The sequence below is a fragment of the Alosa sapidissima genome, chromosome 19 (genome assembly GCF_018492685.1).
Source record: "Alosa sapidissima isolate fAloSap1 chromosome 19, fAloSap1.pri, whole genome shotgun sequence".
NCBI lineage: Eukaryota > Metazoa > Chordata > Actinopteri > Clupeiformes > Clupeidae > Alosa > Alosa sapidissima.
The window spans coordinates 19185204-19207989 of NC_055975.1; the positions used below are offsets into that span (position 1 = coordinate 19185204).

At 45.4% G+C, this 22786-nt stretch overlaps 2 protein-coding genes across 9 annotated transcripts in view; both read left to right on the top strand.

The window, feature by feature from the left end:
* The first annotated feature begins 500 nt into the window (after positions 1–500).
* srsf5a (serine and arginine rich splicing factor 5a) lies at positions 501–6422 on the top strand. Its single transcript, XM_042071858.1, has 8 exons — positions 501–611; positions 1567–1704; positions 1790–1860; positions 1967–2113; positions 2253–2322; positions 3931–4004; positions 4351–4458; positions 4747–6422. The coding sequence occupies exons 1-8, from the start codon at positions 537–539 to the stop codon at positions 5066–5068; spliced, it is 1005 nt and encodes a 334-aa protein (XP_041927792.1). The 5' UTR covers positions 501–536; the 3' UTR covers positions 5069–6422.
* Positions 6423–11097: 4675 nt separating this feature from the next.
* The window catches only part of pacs2 (phosphofurin acidic cluster sorting protein 2), a 62150-nt gene continuing 50461 nt past the window's right edge, over positions 11098–22786 (top strand). For 3 of the 8 annotated variants that reach the window (XM_042071839.1, XM_042071841.1, XM_042071840.1), the window contains exon 1: positions 11098–11497. In XM_042071839.1, the coding sequence (XP_041927773.1) occupies positions 11379–11497 (119 nt within the window). In that variant the 5' untranslated portion in view covers positions 11098–11378. The remainder of the gene's footprint in view (positions 11498–22786) is intronic. The other 5 variants (XM_042071844.1, XM_042071842.1, XM_042071843.1 and 2 more) reach the window with 2 other exon arrangements.

Genomic DNA, 22786 nt, shown 5'->3' on the forward strand with positions numbered 1-22786 from the left:
CTACTACACATGGAATTATGGAGTGAACTTTACAAAATAGGTAACACACGTATAGGCCTGTCAGCTTGAAAAGATTGAAAATGTTTCCTGTGATTTTCAGTGGGTATAGTCTTCATACTTGCTTGGGTGTGCCAATATCCCAACCCCCTTATGAAAAATAACTAGGCTATAGCCTAAATAATACTATAAGATTTCTATAGTAATATTTGGTATGCTAATGTAGGCTATTCTTCTTTGTTCTGAAATACTTATCCTCACCCTCTATAGGCCTACACAAGCCTATACACTTCACACACCTGTAACATTAGGCCTAGGTTAGGCCTACTATAATATTTTGTCACAAAATACTGTACAAAACATCTTTCATAAGGGCCAGCCATTAGGCCCACTGGCATGGGCATATTTTGTATGCTTTTACACAGTAGGCCTTCACACTTAGACAATAAAAAACACAATTCAAGGACAAGGAGTTAGTCAAATAGCTGAGAAGTTGAGAACACGCCCTCAACCCCCCTACATATAAGGAGGCTACGAGCATGCATTCGCCCAACATTTCCTGTTTGTCAGAGTTGCAGAGAAGCGCCATTTTGTCTTTACGAGCGAGCAGCAAGGTGAGTGACATCGTGGCCCTAAACTTCCATGGTTCTGTTTTCATGTTATTACTCATATACAGCATAGTACTAGGTAGTGTAGAGAATGTTCGTGTATACAAAGGAGGTAATCGCTAATATAGATAATATTGGGGAAAAAACATCCGATTAAGGTAACCTAACACCATCGAAGCCTGGACAGCTGGCGAGCTAACACGTTTTTAACAGGCTTTCAACCATGGCTAGCTAGCTATCGCGATTTTTTTTTTCTGACGAAGGGCCAACTAGAACACGCAGTTATTTTCACAATCAAGCTTCGAAGGATGTGCATCAAATGCAGAATGTTTTTAATTACCGATGCCCATTATAGTGATATGATCTCATCAGTGTACAATTGCAAACGTTTACTACCGTACTCCCGTGTAGCAGCTAATGTTAACGTGTCGTGTGCTGATTTTGCTATCGCCATGCTAGCTATCCAAGTTGCTAGGCACTTGATATTCGCTTGAAAACTTGTCCTCGAATTTAGTTTCCACGTTAGGAAATCACTCCCACTTACTCATACAGTATTACAATGTAGAAGGGATAGGTTTTGGGTAAATTTCGATACTGCGTCCGATTACCACTTCTCGCTAGCATGGCTTACTATCTAGTGTTTACTAGCTTACTGCTAACAGAGAATGTCTAATAAGTAAACGGGCTCTGCTGCTAACGTTAGCGAGCTAGCAAACAAGATGGTCTCTTTAACGGCTGTAGTGGGTTATCAGCCAGCTTTGCTTCGAAGTTAGTGGTTAATAATAAACTCGCGCAGTGGTCAAAGGTTTTGCTTTGTTTTAGTCCCTTGAAACCACCACAGCATTTTTTTACTTATCAAAAATGTTATAATTTTCTTCCCTAATTTTAAATTTTTTCAAGTGCAAAGACGACGCATTCTGTTCTCAAGTAGACAAATTTTGCCGTTGTTTCCCGTATTTAGGAACTTGTAACCATGAGTGGATGTCGAGTGTTCATTGGTCGCCTGAGCCCTCACGCCCGTGAAAGAGACGTGGAAAAGTTTTTCAAAGGGTACGGCAGAATACGGGAGATCAATCTGAAGAATGGATTTGGGTTTGTGGTAAGTTATTTCTTTTAACCTCGGGTTTTTGCTGTACCATTGGCCGTTGAAAGGAAATTAATCTTGTTTGCATGCATGTTTATAGGAATTCGATGATCACAGGGATGCAGATGATGCTGTTTATGAGCTGAACGGCAAGGAGCTGTGCAGTGAGAGGTATAAACCACCTTTCTGTGTAATAGTTGGACTGTGTAAATAAATGTAAAGGCCAGATTGGTCAGGGGTCAGAAACAAGAGTGTGACTGGACTTTTTTGTTTGCAGGGTCACCATTGAGCATGCCCGGTCTCGTAGAGGAAGAGGAGGTGGTCCTGGAATGGGTGGCGGTGGAGGCGGCGGCGGTGGCGGCAGCGGACGGTTCTCCCCTCGCTTTGGAGGTGGCTATCGCCAGTCTCGTAGTGGAGGTTCCAGGTATGCCATCTGTTTAATAGTATGGTTGTCTTTTAAAATATGATACTTTCTTTGACTCTCGTTAGACAGCCTCTCAGTCGGTATTCAGACCTGGTGACTGGGCACCTCCGTTAAGGTAATGTTGACTGTTTAATTACAGGTATGGTCCACCTGTTCGCACTGAGCACCGCATCGTCGTGGAGAACCTCTCGTCTCGGATCAGTTGGCAGGTGAGCAGGATGTGTCCCCCAGGTTGTCTCCTTGGAGAATTGCCCCATTGCTTGCTACTTTTCATTATGACACATGAACACCTTTAGTGATCTGTACAAGTTGACTCCCTTTTTTCTAGTTATGGATTAGGTGAAGGTAAAAGTGCTGTGGTTCATTGCAATGCTATCCACAAAGTATGGTAATTCCGCCCCTTTGCCATTTCTTGTCATTACAGTGAACCCAGTAATGTTTACTAAACTTCACCTTCACCCACCTTTATACTTGTATCATTCAAAAAAAAAAGGAGAACAAATTCCTAGAAACATCCTAGTTTTAAAAAGGCAGAAAGAAAAAGCAAATTAAGTCTTAATGCTGAATGGTTTTATCTAATCAAGTACATTTTTTTTGAAACCTTTTCTTTTTGAACAGCTGCTCTTGTCTGGTTCTTAATAACGGAGTGGCATGCACTGCCCCCAGGGAGAGGAGGGGTCTGGTGGGCATAGTCCTCTGCTGGTTGTTCTCAATAGTGCCCCTATGGTGCCTCGCCCGCGGTTGCCGCTGGTCTAGAGTGGGTCTCGGCGGGGCCTCCCCCTACAGTAGCACAGGATAGCCTTAGAGGAGGGTCCGCAGGCTGGCGACTCCAACTGCTGTATCCGCTGTACTCCCCCCTACTTGAGTCCAGCACGCTTCCCTCCCCCCCACTCTCAGCGCACTCTTCCGTTTGGGTCTTGTATCTGGTGCTGACGAAGCCTGGGCAGGGGGGCAGTGAAGCAGGCGTGGGCTCACAACCCCGCTGCACCTGCCCCCGGTGCCCCCCCACTACTACTACTACTACTACTTGCTCTCTCTGGTGGTTCCTTACTTATGGAGGCCCGGATGGCTGTGGTCGTTTCTCAAGGGCTTAACACTGCGTTGGTTCGCTCCCCATTTGCTAATTGGACAAGTGGCTCTTTGCTAATGTCTCCTGTGGTTTGGACACGGTAAGTAGCACTGCGCTCATGTGGAGGGGTTTGGTGTTTAAAAAGGGTGGCTAGGGTAGTCAGGGCACGAAAGGGGAGAATGGGGTTCAGTTTTGAGGGTGTTTTTCCTAATAAATGTACTATATTTAAAAGAGGATCATGTTCATGTGAACCCTATTCAAAGCAAAACAAAAAACACACCTTATAACCAAAGTGTGTGCAAATTTTTTTTTTTTTTTTTTTTTGGTTTTTAAAGTCTTTATCCATAACACCCTCTCAGTAGAAAACAACTTTAAAAATCTAGACATAGTTGTAGTGTAGACAAGTTGCCATTTCACCACAAACCCACTATGGATGTCCATCTGCAATGAACACCACGCACCCACATAGAGGAACCAATTTGCTGCCTTCGTTTCAATTTCTACAATATAAGTGTGCTTTCCTCTCTTTGAAGAGGAGCAGTAGATTTTGTCCCAGACGCTGGCGAGGTTCTTCCTACATGAGCACGGATTATTGTTGCACAATGGGGGAATGCATTAGTAGATGTCATCGTACATGTTTGTGACTTGTGTACATGTGTGTGTCTTGCCTGCTTGCCTGCGTATACTGTGTATGCACGTGTGTGTGTGTTGCGAGTCGTTGCTGACTTTGTTTTGCGCCTCATCGCAGGACCTGAAAGATGTGATGAGAAAAGTCGGGGAGGTGACATTTGTGGACGCCCACAGACCCAAACAGAACGAAGGGTGAGCATCCATTTAAAACTAAATGTCTACATGAACTTAATACATTTTTAGCGCTCATTACAATGTACCTAGACAAGGGCTTTGATGGCTCTACGCAAGTTGATGACCTTGCATCTTCAAGCAGTTTCCTTAGAATTTTGCGACATTCAAATCTGTGGTAACTGTTTTTTTTGCATGGTGGCCATGACATGCCATTGAAATGTCAGGGCAGACCTGAATGATCTCTAAATCTGTTGCCCTAATGTTACATACTGGCAATTGTGTGGGATGGGTTGTCATGTCCAGTTGTCTGACTGGTGTTTTTTCTTTTTTTTTTCTTTCTCTTTTTTTCTCCCCGTCTTTGTAGTGTGGTTGAGTTTGCCTCTCACAGCGACATGAAGAACGCCCTCGACAAACTCAATGGAACCGAGTTGAACGGACGCAAACTCAAGCTCTACGAGGATCGCAAGAGGAAGTGAGTTGCCCAGCCTTTTGCTCCGTAGGCAGTTTGGTGTTTGTGTTTCATTGTTGTCCTCTCTAATGTCACATCCTGGCCTTGGAATGGAGTTGACCCTGCTAGTTGTAGTGGTTTTTTTTGTTGTTTTTTTTTGGTTTTGGTGAGGCCTCCCTTGCCTGTATGCTATTTAGTATTTTAATGTAGTACATACTTAACTGTATACAATAAAGGTTGCAGTACAACGTTTAACTAATTGGCCCTTCTCTCCCTCTCTCTCTCCCTCTCCCTCTCTCCCTCCTTCTCCAGTCGTAGCCGGAGCAGCTCTAGGTCCCGCAGCTACTCACGCTCTCGTTCGCCCCGCTCCCGCTCCAAGTCCCCGAGCCGCAGCCGCAGCAGGAACCGCTCCCGCTCCAACCGCTCGCGCAGCCGCTCCCGCTCTGCCAGCCGCTCCCCGGACAAGAAGCCGTCCGCCAGCCGCAACGACGCGCCGCCCCGCTCCGTGTCCCGCTCCCGGTCTCGTTCACGCTCAGTCACGCCCGTCCCCGAGCGCAAGGTGTCCCGCTCTCGCTCTCGCTCCAGGTCCCGCACGCCCCGCTCGCGCTCGGCCTCCGTGGAGAGCCAGCACTGATGGGCGACGGAGAGAGAGTGTGTGTGTGTGTGTATGTATGTATGCGTGTGCGTGAGAAAGTGTGGCAGAAGTGTTGATCTCTGTGTGCGTGTGAGGGGGTGAGGATGAACTGAAGACCAGAGACCATGATTGTGGCTCACTCCTGGATTGCGGGGTGGGTCAGTTTGAGTAGAATGTTGTGGGAGGTGAAGCCTCTCCACCCCCTCCCCCCGGCTCTGTTATTTTCCTCTTGTAGCCCTATGTGTGTGTAATGGCTCTCGGCCTCACTGTTGGACTGCAAGCTCCTGCCATGTCATCCGGTTTGGGTGATAACCACCCACCAAGATTTGCTTTTTATTTTTTACCCCCTCGCTGCGGTGATCCGTTTTGACCTTAAACTGAGGAAAGATTCATTTCTTTGTGTTGCGCTTCCCCCCCCCTCTTCCTGTCTGTGTAGGATTTTGTTTTCAATTTCTCCTGCAGGTTGTTTTATTTGTACTCTTGAGTGGATGGTTTGTGTGTGTGTGTGGCATGATTTGTCATCCAGTCTTTGATTCCACATCTTCCTTAGAAGCTCCTGGACTTGGCTTCCTGCAGTCTTGCCTCTTATAGGCATTGTGGGTAGTGTAAACATGTATTTGTGCACACAAGCACTATTGTAAGACTGTCCTGCTTTTTTGTTTTTTTGTTTTTTATATATATATATAAACCTTTTGTTTAGTCTTAAAGTTATGAGAAATTTAAGTGGGGATGCACTTAATGATTCTTTTTGTTTTATGAAAGATGAGGTTGATTTTGAGTAATGCTGTGTGGGCGTCTCTACACCACATTTAATTGTTCTTGTGAGCTGACATTCATTGGACAGCTTTCGTTTTTCTTTTTTTCTTTGTTGGCTTAACATTGAGTGTCCTATGGTTTGGAATTGACCAACCTTAGCTCCCCGAATCCCCAAATTCCCATTAAAATTTGGTACATCTCAAATGAAACGGGTGAAATCTTTGCTCACAGTGATATTTCTTAAGCATTGGCTGTAATCATTTAAAAAGGGGAAGGACCCCGTCAATGAAACAGAACTGTAGCGGCGGCACCGCTGTTTCATATTCAATTTGTACGTTTATTCTACTGCTGGTGGTAAGAAGAAAAACCTGCTTCTTGTCATGTCAGAGTGGTCTCCCTTTCCTGCTGGCTCAGCTAGAGAACTCCTCTTGCCAGTAGCGGGATTGACCTCATATGCAGCTGTTTTATCCATAAAGCAACTGGAGTACTAGGGAGGGGCTGGGGTTGTAATGTGGGTTAAGACGAATACTCCTCAGGCTGCGCTAATTTAACTGTTGACTGTGATTTGTTATAAAGAATAAAATACTTTAAGATCTTATGCTGTGTGCATTGTGTTGTGTACATGCGGCGTCATGAGCTTTGGTTGTGTCCTTTTTGAACATTGCTGGGGGGGGGGCATTAATTATGCGGTCTCCCCAGCCTGATGACAAAATTAAGGTTGGCGACGTTTTTCTCTGCTTACAATCTACTCGCTATGTAAAGTTGTGTACATTTGATCTGTTAAATTAGATGAGTGGGGGCTAATGTACAAGTTCAAAGTTGCACTATTGTGGTCCTGTGATGGCTGGCCTCTGCATCTTTGCTCCACAAAGCAGAAGAAAACCTTGTTGTTCACATATATAGCCTACAGTTCAGATTAATGGCATTTGAGGGTGTTTTCACTTGATCCCCTTCAGCCTTCTAAATGAACTCGGATCAATGACTCAGTATTTTTTTTTTTTTTCTACGTAGTGTGAACACAGAAAATTAACTTGTGGAGGTAGTCTTGGCATGGTTCACTTTGAAGCCCCTAAGATATATGCAAGTGTAACTGTCAGTACACTCCATATTCTACCTCACTAGCTGGGAATGAATGACTAAAGAATAGCCCACTATAATAACTATGTGCATAATAAATTAACACGGTGCTGAAATTATAGTGTAGCTCCACTAGGTGGCAGTATATGCTTACAAAATAACAGACCTAGGAGCGCATTCTGCAGTGCTGATATGAAGCTATTTGGTTTGGAACACCCTTGTGTGGGGTAAGGGTTACAGCAATTATTGTCATTAATAATATTTAACTGGCTTTATTGTTGTGGCTAGAAGTTATTGAGTCCTTGTCTGCCAATGATAAATCCTCACTATGAAAACCAAAGCAAACATTTGAAGCTGATGGTGGTGTTCTAGTGGTGTGGGCTCTGGCCTTCCAAAATCTCATGTCTGTGAGTTTGTGGGTTAGATCCCAGGGACTGACACCATTCTGCCCCTGAGCAAGGCACTTGACCATCCCTGTAGTTGTACTATTTCACTGTAATTTGCTCTGGATAAGAGCCTCGACATTTAATGTCATGATGTAATAAACTTCCATACAGTCATAAAATATGTTGGGCATGACTTCCATAGCATAGAAAAAAACAAACACATAGCGTACATGTGGCGCTTTCATTTAATCTTAATTAGCAATAACAAACAGATGATTCCACTACAAAGGACTGTCGGACCTGTGTAGGACCGAGTTATGTGGCCACAACCTGCAACAAGGCAACTCAGAACATACTCACTTCCTCATTATTGTTGGACACTGGACTTGCTGTTCGTTGTTGTGTCCTCCCACCCAGGGATGGATAACTGCACGGGCCTACCGGGCCCAGGCCCAGGGGCCCAAGAGGTCAGAGGGCCCTGAAGCCCAAGCCTTTGCATGGAATCATTGCCTCCAAATCAACAAATCAGGATGTAGGCTATGAATCTGATTGAATTTAGTATTGGCTATCCCCAAAAAATGCACCAGAATACAAGAAATCACATCAAACAAATTAAAACATTTCTGGGGGAGGACCCCCAAATCCCCCCTCCCACATATACGACAATAAGTGGGGGGCCCTTAATACATCTGGGCCCAAGGGCCCGAAAGTTCATAATCCACCCCTAAATCATAAATTTCATGTTGTACTGTCTGGTGGTGACTGACCTGGTGTGTCTCTGATAAACACACAGGACGTGCTGAGGGGGCATTCCAGTGGCTAATGAGCCGATAACAGCTTCAGAATGTTTAGTTCTACCTTCCTCATTTTCACACTGAAGTCTGTCCAAGCATTTCCTGAGTGCATCCATGAGCCTTCCTCTACAGTGCCAGTTGATCCAAACTTGTCCTCCCAACCAATTACCCATGCAAAAACCATCGTCACCAGGGTGAAGGATTGTTTATAACATTCAGCCTTGGCAACCAAACCTTTTGTTTTGATGGTGGCAATTCCCACAAATGTTTGTCAAAATTAAATGATTAATTTTAGTTTTTGTTATTTGTTCCACCTCTTTCATTTAACCAGACCAGGACAGGAAGCCATGTCATAGATTGACAGTCCAGTGTTCACATGGATTAATTAGTCACATGGTGAACATAGTCGCTGGTTCAGTGGATGCAACTCTGCAGGGCTCAGTTTTTACTGAGATCATGCATGATTGCGATCCAAGTGAAACTTGGATGTCCTGTTGGCTGTCCTGCCAGTTGATGAGGTAAAAGACTTGGATTATATTCAGCAGTGCTGAAGGAGAAAGGTGTCAATGGGTCAATTCCTAAATTGGTTAAAAGTTGTTCCAGTTGCTTCAGTTTTAATCCAGGAGCGCACCCTTGCCTGACACCACTAACTCCACTGGAGAATGTCTGGACCAAAGGGAGCAAAGTGAAAGCTAAGCTGCAAAAAACAACCCTACCAATTTCAATGTTTACGCATAAGCAAATATGTCCTGGACTTCAACTGTTGTTCTTTTCCACAGGACTTAAAAGTAACACAATGGAGGTATTCCCCCTTTTGTCAATTTCCAATGTACTGGACACGCATTTAGTGAGACTACATTGGGTTACTTATTTTATACTTCTGTCTTGGGATGTTTTGGTCAGTGTTGAGATATTTTGTTGTAAATCACTTTACACTCTAGCTAGGGACAGGTCAATGTTAAAAATGTCTATTATTTGGACAGAATGTAACATTTAAATTATCAACTCAGCCAGAGATTGATCTTATGAGTGCCATATAGCCTATCAATGACACTGACTGTAATAGAAGTTACCGGAGGGCTGCTGGTTCGAACCCTGACCAGTAGGCACGGCTAAAGTGCCCTTGAGCAAAGCACCTAACCCCTCACTGCTCCCCTGTGCGCCGCTGTTGTTGCAGGCAGCTCACTGCGCCGGGATTAGTGTGTGCTTCACCTCACTGTGTGTTCACTGTGTGCTGAGTGTGTTTCACTAATTCACGGATTGGGATAAATGCAGAGACCAAATTTCCCTCACGGGATCAACAGAGTATACTTATACTTATCTATTGTTGGTTGCCTTGAAAATAAGGGCTTTGTAGTCATACAGAACAATGCCTCCATCATGCCCATTTCATATGGGACTGTATCATCATTGGATCAGAGTGAATTTGATCCAGTTGCAGAAAAATCAATGAGGACCCTCTCGTGAACAGAGCACAAAGACCCAGGGGCTCAGTCATATTGGCCATATGCTGAGTGGGAGCTTATTTGAACACATGCAATATGGGTTTAAAATGGGCTCCAGAGTCTGGCCCTGAACTTGTACAGAAATGTGCTCTACTGTTTGTTCTTACTTCTCCAGTGACTCCAAGGCCACGTCTGTCTCTCTCTCTCTCTCTCTCTCTCTCTCTCACACACACACACACACACACACACACACACACACACACACACACACACACACACACACACACACACACACACACACACACACACACACACACACTCTCTCTGTATCTCATTTTGTCTATCTGTTCATACTCTACCATCTAAATTAATTTGATACTCATTTGTCCTCTGTAGCAAACCATTCATTGATGGTGCATTTACTTTCAAGGCTGCTCTGTGAAATACTGAAAGGCCATCCAGTGAAATTAAATGATCTCTGAAATGGAAAAAAATGCTATACAAATGACAGCTTTTGTGTGATGACCCCTGTTCTGAGAGAGAGAGAGAGAGAGAGAGAGAGAGAGAAAAAAGCATAGCCTAGGTAGAGGGTGTGATGCACAACACAGTCATCTCATTTCATGTTCTTTGGGTAAGTCATCTTGATCTAGGCCTAATTTTTGTTGAAGCCTTGAAATGAAAGGCTACACTCCTATGGACTCAAACCTTACCATAAAGTAGAATACTGAGTTAATTTGACAGTGAATAAAAATGTTTACATGGCTTGCATTCCCCATAATTTTACCCGCAAAGTTATTTCCGCGTCTTGGCAATCAATACGACTGATCTCAAGTGTCACCTCCCAACGGGCCCGAGAGCTGTGTACGTGAACCTCGCCCCACAGCCGTAGCCATAGTCAACAAGAACACCATGTCCTCTGGAATGCACATCAAGGCATGGTCTTTCCACAAGACACAATAAGATAGTGCAGAATCTGCAGATATTGTGCTTTACAGATTTTCAATTTAGGTAGGTCTATATGACTATTGTCTGCTACCTGGGTGGGCCATAGGCCATCACAGCAGTACACTCTGGGTTGGTTAAGGTTGCAGGGAAGGCTGCTTCTCCAAGGGTGTGGTCCAATGAACGAAGTATAGGGCCTAGGCACATGACACTCATCCAGTGCTGCTCCATACAAGTCTAATTAGCCAAAAAAGTTATTGGCTATTCAATTGGATGAAAATATTGAAACTATTATTTGTTCTTTGATAATGGAAAGCAGCAGTCATATCTGGAAGATAGGCCTAATCGATTACAGGTAGAATATACTGCTTGCTCAAATCTCCAGATGTGACAGATGTTTACTTGAATCGACTTGTTTGATAACAGAGGTTATTTAAAATGTCCACAAATATTTATTGACAACATGTGTTAATAGCGTAGCAAAATAGCAAAAATGCCAAACTACGACAGTATTACAACCTAAAATGCTGTCTTTTCTTCGCTAAATTCGAACTGTGCCCGTTTTGGACTCGGGCCAGATGCAGTCCAGTGTGCCCAGCGGTGAGTGAGTTCGAGACCACATCGGACACTCAGGACAAGCTATGACGTGATTTCCTGGTGGCGGCGGTGGGCGCGTGGTACTGCAGTTTCGTGGAGCGGTGAGTGTGCGAGAGGAGATCCCGACATGGGCTGCATCGCGGCGACATGAGCCTGTCCTTCAGATCACTTGCACATGCCTAAATTCACTCGCGGTTACTGCAGATCAGTGGGGGTGCTTATTGTTAACCAGAGTATAGCGATAACAGGGCTGTTAACGCTACCCACAATTTTACTGCGTCGGGAGTGAGAGGGTCTATCAATATCATCGAGCATGGCGGAAAGAAGTGGCCGACTGAGCTTCCCTGGGAGCGGGGCACTAAATCGACCCGTGCCTATGAACCTGTTCGCAACTTGGGAAATAGACGGATCTTCGCCAAGTTGCATCCCAAGGTAAGACAAATACAGCTGTTTACTTCACAATAGGTGCCTCGCTAGTGCACCATTGCGACGCAGTTTGGAATGCAATGTTATTTAGGGTCTCGGTGTGTAATTTAGCGGCCGCTAAACTGAGTTTTTGGCATGAGACTATTGGGTCTTTAAATCCGCTGTTTGTGCACTCGGAATTGAAAGTTAGGAAGTCTTTTACAAGATATTGCAATGTGTTCATGAAATGAAACATATTTGCAGTAACTGCAGAAGTGTTTTGGCACCGCGCTACGAAGAACCAGGGAGAGTTCAAAGGTGAATGGTTTATTTCATGTTTTCAGACGGGCTGTCACACTTCCTCGACAACTGTTACTCTGCCCTGGGTTGTTTTTTCTGCCCTGGTCACAAATAAACTCCCCATTATGTACATCCACGATTGGCGGGGGTTGATCGTGGCTACATGTCCGCGCATACCTTCCGTAGTTCTGAAGCCGTGTGTTCTTTACCAATCTGCCTCTTATCTTAAAGGCATGGGCAGATAGATGGACACTAGCATGATATCGCTTCAAATGGCCTGGTGACATTGACAGCTAGTAAGTTTTTGCGTGGTTTAGCAAGTCAGCCAGTGTCCGAATAAACACCCCTTGTGCTTGGATTCTTGCCCGTACCTTGAGCATTAGATAGCGGCCCATTGTGCATATTGCCACGGTCGCCCAGTTCTACGGACACACTGATGTAGTAGGTGGCGAAAATCAATTCAGCACAATTTGATTCCATCATACTCTATTGTTTTCTGTTCTCCTGGACTGCATTCTATTCTTATCCGCGATGTATTGTGCCTCGCTGTCTGTGGGGGTATTTTCACGCGTTTTGGTTACAAAGCAGCTAAACAGAGGCAGATTCCTGAGCCTCCCACTGACTCCTGCCACAGAAATGCCATGTGGCGGTCAAGGGGGGCCTGACCTGAATGCAAATAAACCCACTGACTGCATGCTGGAGCCCTGTCAGTCCATCATTCAGTAGGTCCAGGAGAAACACAGTCTCTTTTGCCTTTTCTGAAATGTCTGCTTTTCTTTCCTCTGACCACCTCTCTCTCTCTCCCACTCTGTCTTTCACTCTGCTGTGGCTTTTGGCTCTGGTTGAAGAAGTTCAACCTCTCTGTCAGAGCTTATGAGGTGTCAACGCAATTGCTCATTATAAATCTTAGCCTACATGCCAAGTATATGCACAAGTTCACAAATATACACACCTGATCCTATCCTGTCTGTCCACTTTAACATTCACACCCACCCGTACCCCATGTGTGAGTGAGTGAGAGAAGACAGAGAATCCCACATGAACAAACTTCTTAGTTAATGCCATCCTCTCTGGGTCTTCTACTTTAGTTGAATGTCCCTCTCAGTGGAACTCAATCCTGCAGACCTCAGTCTCTCTCACTCACTCACTCACTCACTCACTCCCACTCAGGCATCCAGTCACCCAGTCCAGTCAGCCGGTGCCTCATGTGTCTGAACACAAGGCTACTGTCAGAACAGTTGGACCTGGACATTCCAGAATGTTCTCTGACAGAACAAAACAGTGAGCATAAATTTGACATCTCTCCGGCTTCTGTCTGAAGTCTTGTCTTTTCCAGATTTAAAAACAGCTGACTTGAAAAGACTGTTTTGCTCTCATTATGCCAGCATCAGTGACATTCTGTTCTAAGCATCCCCGCTCTCTCCTTTTTTCACTCTATCAGGTCTTCTACAGAACTATTTTTTTCCACAGCTGTCAGTCATTATAGAAACTACATTGATTTAGGCACAGTTTGCAATTTCTGCACTTGTACAATGCAGCAGGGGAATGGGACAATAGGTAGGCACACACTCCTAGCGAGAGAGAGTGAGAGAGTGTGAGAGTGAGAGTGAGAGTGAGAGTGAGAGTGAGAGTGAGAGTGAGAGTGAGAGAGAGAGAGAGAGAGTGAGTGAGAGACTGCCTGGATGGAGGTGTAATGTTCACACTGCTGTGCGGAGGTAGATGGGGCGATGCCATGCAGGAAAGTGTCCAAAAATGATGGACACGTTAGGGCTCTGGATAGCCCAAGAACTGGGTCAGGAGTAGGCTGGGTCTGAACTGTAGATGACCTACTTATTTCCATCCTCAGTGTGTGTGTGTGTGAATGAGCAAGAGAGAGCGAGAGAGTGAGTTGGTGAGTTGGTTTTATTTTGACTTATTTTCCCGCACTTGAGTCCTTTTTGGGGCGTATGGAATGTGAGGCGGAGTGTTTTAATACGATCCGCTTTCACAGAGTTTGTTTCTGTTTCTCCGTTACGCCCTCCTCTCTGGCCTTTCCTTCTCCTCTACTCTTCCTTATTCCTGTATTCCTTGTCTCTTTTCTCTCTCTCTCTCTTTCATTTCCCCTCTATTCCCCTCGCTCTTCCCCTCTCTCTCTCTCTCTCTCTCCCTCTTTTTCTCCTGTCCTGGAATACCTCTGTGAGATATCAGTAATCTGTACCTGGCATCTGCACGCAAGGGGGGGACGTGATCTGAAAAGTGCAGTCTTATTCCTGCTTTAATCTCCTCTGCTTTTTTTGATAGCTCAGCCTTCTCCGCTCGCACGCATCCCAGCCTGCCGTGCACACACACACACACACACACACACTCACACACACACACTCTCGCTCAATGTCACCGGGTGCAGTACTACAGGCTATAGCCTACGTTTCTGACTCCGGGGGTAACGCCGCCATGTCACATTGAGAACTAAAATCAACATTCGAGGGAAGCAGTTGGGCGGTCACCTAACGGGTTCTGTGTTTGTTTTGCTTTTCCTGGATGGCAGACGCACGCTGTTTGTGTTTACTGTGGCTCTCGCACTCTCTGTATGTGTCTCTCTCTCTCTCTCTCTCTCTTTCTCTCTCTTTCTCTCTCTTTCTCTCTCTCTCTCTCTCTCTCTCTTTCTCTCTCTCTCAAATTCTCTTGTTTTCTCTCTCACCTGTCTCTTGCACACAAATACACTGTCACGCTTTGAGCTTGTTGTGTTAAGATCATGCTGGGACATGGCATTGTGCCATGACCTTCATGTTATTGTGTTTGACTGTCTCTGTGTGTGTGTGCCTCAGTTTATAGTGCAATGCAAACAGCCGGAGGAGAAACCTGACCGCAGCAGAGCAGTGATTGGCGCTGTCCATCAGCGCTTCGCCACCTCGCCCGTTTGGTGTAGATTAGCACCTATCGCCATTCACTCAACCCGCCAATCATCCCCAGCCCACCAATCAGACAACCCCAGTTTAGAGACCTTCTGTTTAGCGTCCGAGCTATTTTCCATCCGAGTGGTGAATAGTCTCCATTGTCTGTGCCAGTTTTGTCCCTTTTGAGCCCTCCCTCTTCCACTCATCCTCTCATCCGTCTCCATCCTTGCGTCCAATCACCTTATGAGTCACTGCTGCTGAAAAGACGTTTGGCCATATTGCCTATGTGCTAGGGGTGGGCGATATGGACAAAAAATAATATCTCTATTTTTTGTGATTTTGACGATAACGATAATTAGTCCGATATCCTTTAAAAAATTGTTTTTGTTAAAGTCTGAGTTACTTTACAGCTCATTATTTATGAATAGCATCATTACAATAATAAGCAATAACCTAACCTGTGACTTTTTAACCAAATCAACCAATGCATTGTCACACACATTGACACATATCCAGTTCTGCCCCCACTTGTGTGTGTGGCAATGACATGGTCTACATTAGAGAAGATGAATAGGCAGTTTCCCAAGAGAAAGTCTGAAGCTGAAGTTCCTTTCAAACCTTTACATAGGATTCACTGTAAAACTAAGCAGACCAACAGAGGACATCTCAGTTATTTCCTTCTATGTTTTGTTTAAGAGCAATCATGTAGGCTAGCATTCCAAGTTACAGAATAGAAACTAACGTGTTAGCTTATGGCTAATGTATATGAGAAATCCCATAGAGATGCTAACGGTTAGCATAATCGGTAAACGTAGATATTTAGAGCGGACTTCAGTCCATTTACAAAGGAGTTACATGAGAATAGTTCTTTGTTTACAACTGACTATTGAAATACTCAAAATGTTTTCTCTCCATATAATACCGTGTAGGAAAAAACGTGACTGTCTCATCAATGCTACTTGAACAGAAGTAGCCGTATAAAACCCCAAGTAGGCTACTCTCGCTGCACAAAATAAATATTAGGCATGCGTGTGACAATGTTGTGACCCACTAGTGATCAAGTGACACTTGCTCTGCTACAGCCAGGGTCTTCTCCCGCATACACCTCCTGTGAATGTAGGCTACAGTATGAGTCTTCAATGCGTGATTTCGAGTGTTTTTTCCCCATAAGTAATTTAAATACTCGATAATGTCAATTTGCACATCATTAAAACAACAATCACGATATTATCGCAGACGATATATCGCCCACCCCTACTATGTGCACTTCAAGTGACTGGCCTGTGTTTTTTTAAGGGTGAATGAAATTAATGCATTTTAGTTGATACAATGGACAATTGTAGTTGAGTTGAAGGTTAGCAGAAGTACATTGTTGAAGGTTTCAAAAGGGGCACAGGGCTATTGATCACTGCCAAGATGATGGAGGGAAAGAAAGAAAGAAAGGAGAAAAAACAATGTGTACAATTACTGAATGAAAGATTGAGGATGTGAACCCAGGAGTGCCTCTTGTTGAGTGGGAAGTGAAGTGAGAAAAAGGTGGAGTTGGAGAAGGATGAGAGGGAGGCAGCAGGCTTTAGATCGGGCCTTGTTGGCAGTGCTTGGCGGCGCTGGGCTGTCAGTATAAATCTAAGTGAACAGACTAATCTCAGGTAAGCTGGAGGCCCCTGCAACCTGGACCCAAAACAAGTCTGTCTGCATCACAAATCCTCTGTTTGTTGCCTAAGGAGGGGTGAAAAGGTGTGTGTGTGTCTGTGTCTGTGTCTGTGTGTGTGTGTGTGTCTGTGTGTGTGTGTGTGTGTGTGTGTGTGTGTGTGTGTGTGCGTGTGTGTCTGTCTGTCTGTGTATCTGTGTGTGTGTGTGTGTGTGTGTGAGAGAGAGAGAGAGACAGAGACAGAGAGAATTTGAGTTCAGGTTATCTCAGGCAATTTGTGCTTTGTCCATAAAACTTTTGTCCATAAAAAAGATTTGGGATTCCCCGTTAAATATCAGTTTTCTTTTCCTAACGCCAGCTCTCTTTTCTCTCTATTTTCTATTTTGTTTTTCTTTCTGTTTCTCTTCCTCTGTTTCCTCTGCCTAACCCTCCCCTGTCATCTTCTCCTTCTCTCTCTCTCTCTCTCTCTCTCTCTCTCTAGTCTCTTTCCTTTGGCTGCCAGGACAGTGTTTTGATCAGGGAGAACATGGGAAAGTCCCTGTGATCTGTGAGCGTCTCTCATTATTTCTATCTGATTTTTATCTTCCCCTTCTCTCCCCCCATCACTCCTTCCTTTTCTGAGCCATCACTTTTACTCTTTATCTGTAGCTTTTCTTTCCTTCTCTCTCTCTCACACACATAGCACAGTGGCACGTGGAACGGCTTCTTCATGCGATCTGACTGGCTGGCTCTCCCTCTCCGTGAGGGATGAAATTAATTAGAGTGAATTTGATTGGTAAATGCACTCCTTAGCTACTGCTGACGCATAGCCCAACTGTCTGAATGCATGATCAATACTGTGTGTGTGTGTGTGTGTGTGTGTGTGTGTGTGTGTGTCTGCATGTTTTTGCCCTCTGTTCCAGACATCTTTCATAAGCTAATCTGTTTGCATTACATATGCACATACACATGCAGGATGCACAGGCTGACACACTTCTGCCTTTTGTCCTACACTAACATTGAAGTCTACACAAATATATATATATATATAGAGAGAGAAGTTGAATTTCATCATTTGAAGTTTCAAGGTCAGAAGATGTGTGTAAAATGAGTGTCTAATATAAGTGACACTATGCTGTGTTTGTGTGTCATGGTGTGTGCAAGGGAGGTAGATGATGCAAGCCCATATGGTGGCACCAGTGATGGGAGAGGCTGAGGGAGAAGGAGAGAGAGGGAGAAGGAGAGAGAGGGAGAAGGAGAGAGAGGGAGAAGGAGAGAGAGGGAGATGGAGAAAGAGAGAGAGGGATAAGGAGGGAGAGGGAGAGGGGGAAACAGAGAGAGGGTGAGGGAGAAGGAGAGAGAGGGATAAGGAGGGAGAGGGAGAGGGGGAAACAGAGAGAGGGTGAGGGAGAAGGAGAGAGAGGGATAAGGAGGGAGAGGGAGAGGGGGAAACAGAGAGAGGGTGAGGGAGAAGGAGAGAGAGGGATAAGGAGGGAGAGGGAGAGGGGGAAACAGAGAGAGGGTGAGGGAGAAGGAGAGAGAGGGATAAGGAGGGAGAGGGAGAGGGGGAAACAGAGAGAGGGTGAGGGAGAAGGAGAGAGAGGGGGGAAAAGAGAGAGAGGGTGTGTGTGTGTGTGTGTGTGTGTGTGAGAGAGAGAGAGAGAGTTTGTTTCCTTTGATGGGGTCTTTTGGGAGATGCGTGTTGTTTACTGTGTTGTGATTTAACAGCGAGTTAAAACGAAGCCTTAAAATGAGAGACGAAAAGCATGAAAGTGAAAGACAGAAAGGACGAGAGAAAAAAACGAAAGCGTGATCATGTGAGTGGGTGAGCTTTAGACGTAGAATATGAAAGGAAGAGCTGGAAAGAGGGAGGGAGAGAAGGAGAGAGGGAAGGAGAGAGGGAGGAGGGAGGAGGGAGCTGAGACAAAAGGGAATGCAGAAGATAAAACACAGAGGAGCGAAATCGTGAAATGAGGAGGAGAGGGAACGAGCGAGTGGCGGCAAGAAGCATGTGTGAAATGATGAAGAGAGGGAGGTGTTCGGGGTATGAAGGGATGCCATGGGATGGAGAGAGGGAGAGAGGGATGCCATGGGATAGGGAGAGGGAGAGAGGGATGCCATGGGGTGGGGAGAGGGAGAGGGAGAGAGGGATGCCATGGGATAGGGAGAGGGAGAGAGGGATGCCATGGGATAGGGAGAGGGAGAGAGGGATGCCATGGGGTGGGGAGAGGGAGAGAGGGGAAAAAAGGGATGCCATGGGATAGGGAGAGAGAAGAAGAGAGGGATGCCATGGGATAGGGAGAGGGAGAGAGGGATGCCATGGGGTGGGGAGAGGGAAGAAGAGAGGGATGCCATGGGATGGGGAGAGAGAAGAAGAGAGGGATGCCATGGGGTGGGGAGAGAAGGATGTCATTTAAATTCAGAGAGGTTTCTGGGGGTAGGTCCCTCTGGGTGACTGCATATTTAATGAGGGGGCGTGCTGCACAGCCTTCAGATGTGGGGATACCCAAAAGTGGGTCAAAGTACACACACACACACACACGCACACGCACACGCACACACTGTCACACACACACACACACACGCACACACTGTCACACACACACACACACACTGTCACACACACACATACACACACACACACATATTGATTCATATTAAAGATGCATTGGGTGTTGGAGGTCTTTTTTTCTCCAGATCAGACTATAAAGCAGCAGTGGCTGGTGTCATCTTCTTTAATCATCTCTGCTTTTATCATTTACCCCCCTCCCACCAGATCTATCACATGCACACACACACACACACGCAACACACACACACACACACACACACGCAACACGCACAGGCAACACACACACACACACACGCACACATGCAACACGCACACGCAACACACACACACACACACGCACACGCGCACACACACACACACACACACACACAAACACACACACAAAAACATATGTACGAATATAAACACATGAATGCTGCTGTCTGGTTTTTCTTTCGTTTGCTGTGATGTATTCAGTATCTGTTTCGTTCCTGCATTCTGACTAGGAGTGCACTCATTCATACCCGTGAGCTTGCATGCCCCTCTTCCATTTAGAGAATGGCTGACTGCCCACTGCCTCTACTTCTCCTCCTTACTCTTCTTTTTCCTTCTCTTTCTCCTCCTTTCTTCTTTAGTTTTCCATTTCTCTCTCACTCTCCCTTTCTCTCTCTCTCTCCCTCTTCTTATCCCTCTTTTACTCTTTCTTTCTCTCTCCCCCTCTCTCTCTCCCCTCTCTCTCTCTCTCACACACACACGCACACGCACACACGCACGCACACACGCATGAGAGAGAGAGACCCATGCATGTTTGTCTGTGTGCATTCATGGATGCTTGAACCAGATAGTCTGCTAGCTGTATGAGTGTCTCATGTTGAACTTTGCTTCTGTTGGCTTACATGTCACATTTGTTTGGTTTAAGGTTTCAGATACACAAGCACACATGCACATAATTCATTTACCCTATACACACACACACACACACACACACACACACAGTTTGTTGTTTGAGGTTGGATGGAGGGCAGCTAGCCACAGTAAGCTGTCATTTTCAATCTTGTTGGTGGAAGGAGAGAGAGCGAAATGTAGGAGTGTGTGAGCCTGTGCAACCGTACATATCTTTCTCTGTGTATGTGTGTGTGTGTGTGTGAGTGTGTGTGAGAGTGTTCCAGCTGAACACTCAAGGCTTTGTCCCCACACTGTGAACGATGCACCACCATGGGCGATGAAGGGGTTGGCAGAAAAACAACTGCCATTGTTGTGTGTGTGTTTCTTTTTTTTTGTTGTGTGTCTGTGCCAATGTGTTCCAATTAGAGTTGTGTAAGAAAGAACAAAAGTGTTTTCATGCTCCAACAGCTGATTCATTTCTTTGCGGTTTTTAATCGCTCACACTCTCTGTCACACACACACACACACACACACGCACACACACACACACACAGCGCAGCGTGACTCTGCAGAGAAAGAGATCGATAGAGTTTTCAGCTGAGTGGCACACACACACACACACATACACACATACACACATACACACACATACAGCTTTTAGTTAGTGACATGTTTATGATGCCACACATTAGGTTAGGCCTGTGTGTGCCCACAGCAGCCCACTGGTTCTCACACATTCTCCACTCTCTGTCTGCTCTCTTTCTCTTTCTCTGTCCCTTCCTCACAAATTGTGGACAACTGCGCTATATTTCTTCTTTTTATGCTGATACTATGCCCTTCTCTCTCTCTCTCTCTCTCTCTCTCTCTCTCTCTCTCTCTCTCTCCTCCCACCTCCCTCTCTCTCAGGTGTGTGTGTGTGTGTGTGTGTGTGTGTGTGTGTATGGTGTAGGTTCAACAGGTGAGTGATTCTCCCCCTCCAGCCCAGTCATAAGTCAGAGCCCACTCGGACACCAACTGAGACTGAGTCACCCAGCCGGCAGTGACCCAGCCTGATGCCAGACACACACACACACACACACACACACACACACATGTGGAGGCACATTTTGGTCCGTAAAAGTGGAACATTACGGACCAAAAAAGGAATACCACCTCTACCTCAATACAGATAGTGGTGTTGTGTGTGTGTGTGTGTGTGTGTGTGTGTGTGAGAGAGAGAGAGAGCATGAAGAAGTCATAGAGACTGATTGCTTCGCCTGAACACTTGATTGTTAGGCTGCTCTCAAACCTCTGATTCGTGGAGGAAAGAGTAGCGTTGCAATGAATGATAAGACAAACGGCTTTCTCTCCAAAACTGAAAATGTTCTCGCAGTCAGTCAGCTCTCGTCTCCCCTGGGCCCTCTACTCCTGAGGTATTGAAGGAGAGAGGGAAACCAAACCGGGATGTTGATAGAACACTGTTGACATGAAGAGTCCGATTGCTACGGTATTAGGATCGAATTCTTGGCGGCGCATATCGGGTACCAAGCGAAATATTTTGCTGGGCCGGGGAAGGGCGGTGAAGAGGAGCTCCATAAAATCGTGGATTAGTGTGGAGGCAAGATCAAAGGCAAGAATGCCTGAACCTCGCCTAGATAATTAAAAAGAAGGTGTATTTGGGAACACTGAAATGTGTCGACTTGTTTGCATTTCCTCCAGACATTCTGAGGTGGATTATCCTCACATGCACTGGTGTGTCAGAGAAAGGGAGAGAGAGAAAGAGAAAGAGAAAGAGGAAACGAGGGAGGGAGAGGGAAAAGCCAGATCTTGCAGAGTTTTCCTAAATGGCAACATAACATGCCATGAGAGCGGTGTAGTTTGTGCGTAATCGTATGAAACCTCAATATTTGTTGTGTGGAATCAGCTCCCTTTCAATAGATCTCTTTGGCAGGATGTAGACTAGGTCTGTGTGTAGCCAAAGAATTTATCATCATCGAGAGATCAAGAATAGTGCACTGTGAACGCCCACGATGACCCTGTACAGCACAGTCTGCCATTCACCCCTTGATGACTGATGAGTTATTTGGGACCCATTTTGTGCTCCATGTAAGTGCTTCGCACTGATGAGTTTGGTTAACCTGCTAGATTGAGTTTACCACCTCCCACCTGTGTTCAGATGTGCTTTTTCCACCTTAATTCCCTGAGATTACTGCGGCAATTAGGATTAGTGTCTGTGGCCGCAGGGGCTCTGGGATTAGCGGAACCGGAGAGAGCCAAAGGAGAGAAGAAGCTATCGCCCTGCATGCAGCGGGGCAACACGATAAGATACCCGCAGCGGCCCCCGTCACCCATGAGCTAATAGAGGTGCGAGGGAGGGGGGAGAGAGAGAGATAGTGGAATAGAGAGAGAGAGGGAGGGAGAGAGGGAGTGAGTTAAAGAGTCAGATAGAGGAGGTGGGAGAGGGAGGAGCGGGTTGATTGACTAATGTGCTTTTCAAGACGTTGTGTCATTAGCGGTTGATGTATACACAAGCGAGCTGGACTTGGACTTGGTGTAGTAAATTAGTGACATCAATCATTTCCACACACCTCTTTAGAGAGCTGTACACTGTATCAAGCTAAAACATGTCAGTATTTATAACCTATATTTTTAGTTATATATTCATGAGTTATATCATATTTATGTCACATTTTTTGACATATGGACTTCACTATGTCACCCAGTGATAGTATTAGTAAATGTAAAAAGTAAGTAGATAGTAAATGGTTTATCACCTCGCTGTGTAATTGATGTGCTATCAGCCAAGTTTCACTGTCATTGGAACTGATTGGAAAGTGTATCGTGACACAGGTCCTTCTGATCTGGGAGGGAGAGAGAACCTGCTCACAGGTTTTTTAGCTGATAGGATTTCTGGATAAGTCACATCATACAGTGCGGCCACTCTGTGAAAAATGGGGCTGTTTTCAAAGCATCTCGTTATCCTCTTGGATTATGAAATGATCTTTTAGCAGTCAGCCCACCATTTTATAATCCCTAACCACACACACACACACACACATACACACCAGTGAGGACACTGAATCAGAGTGCAGTCTGAG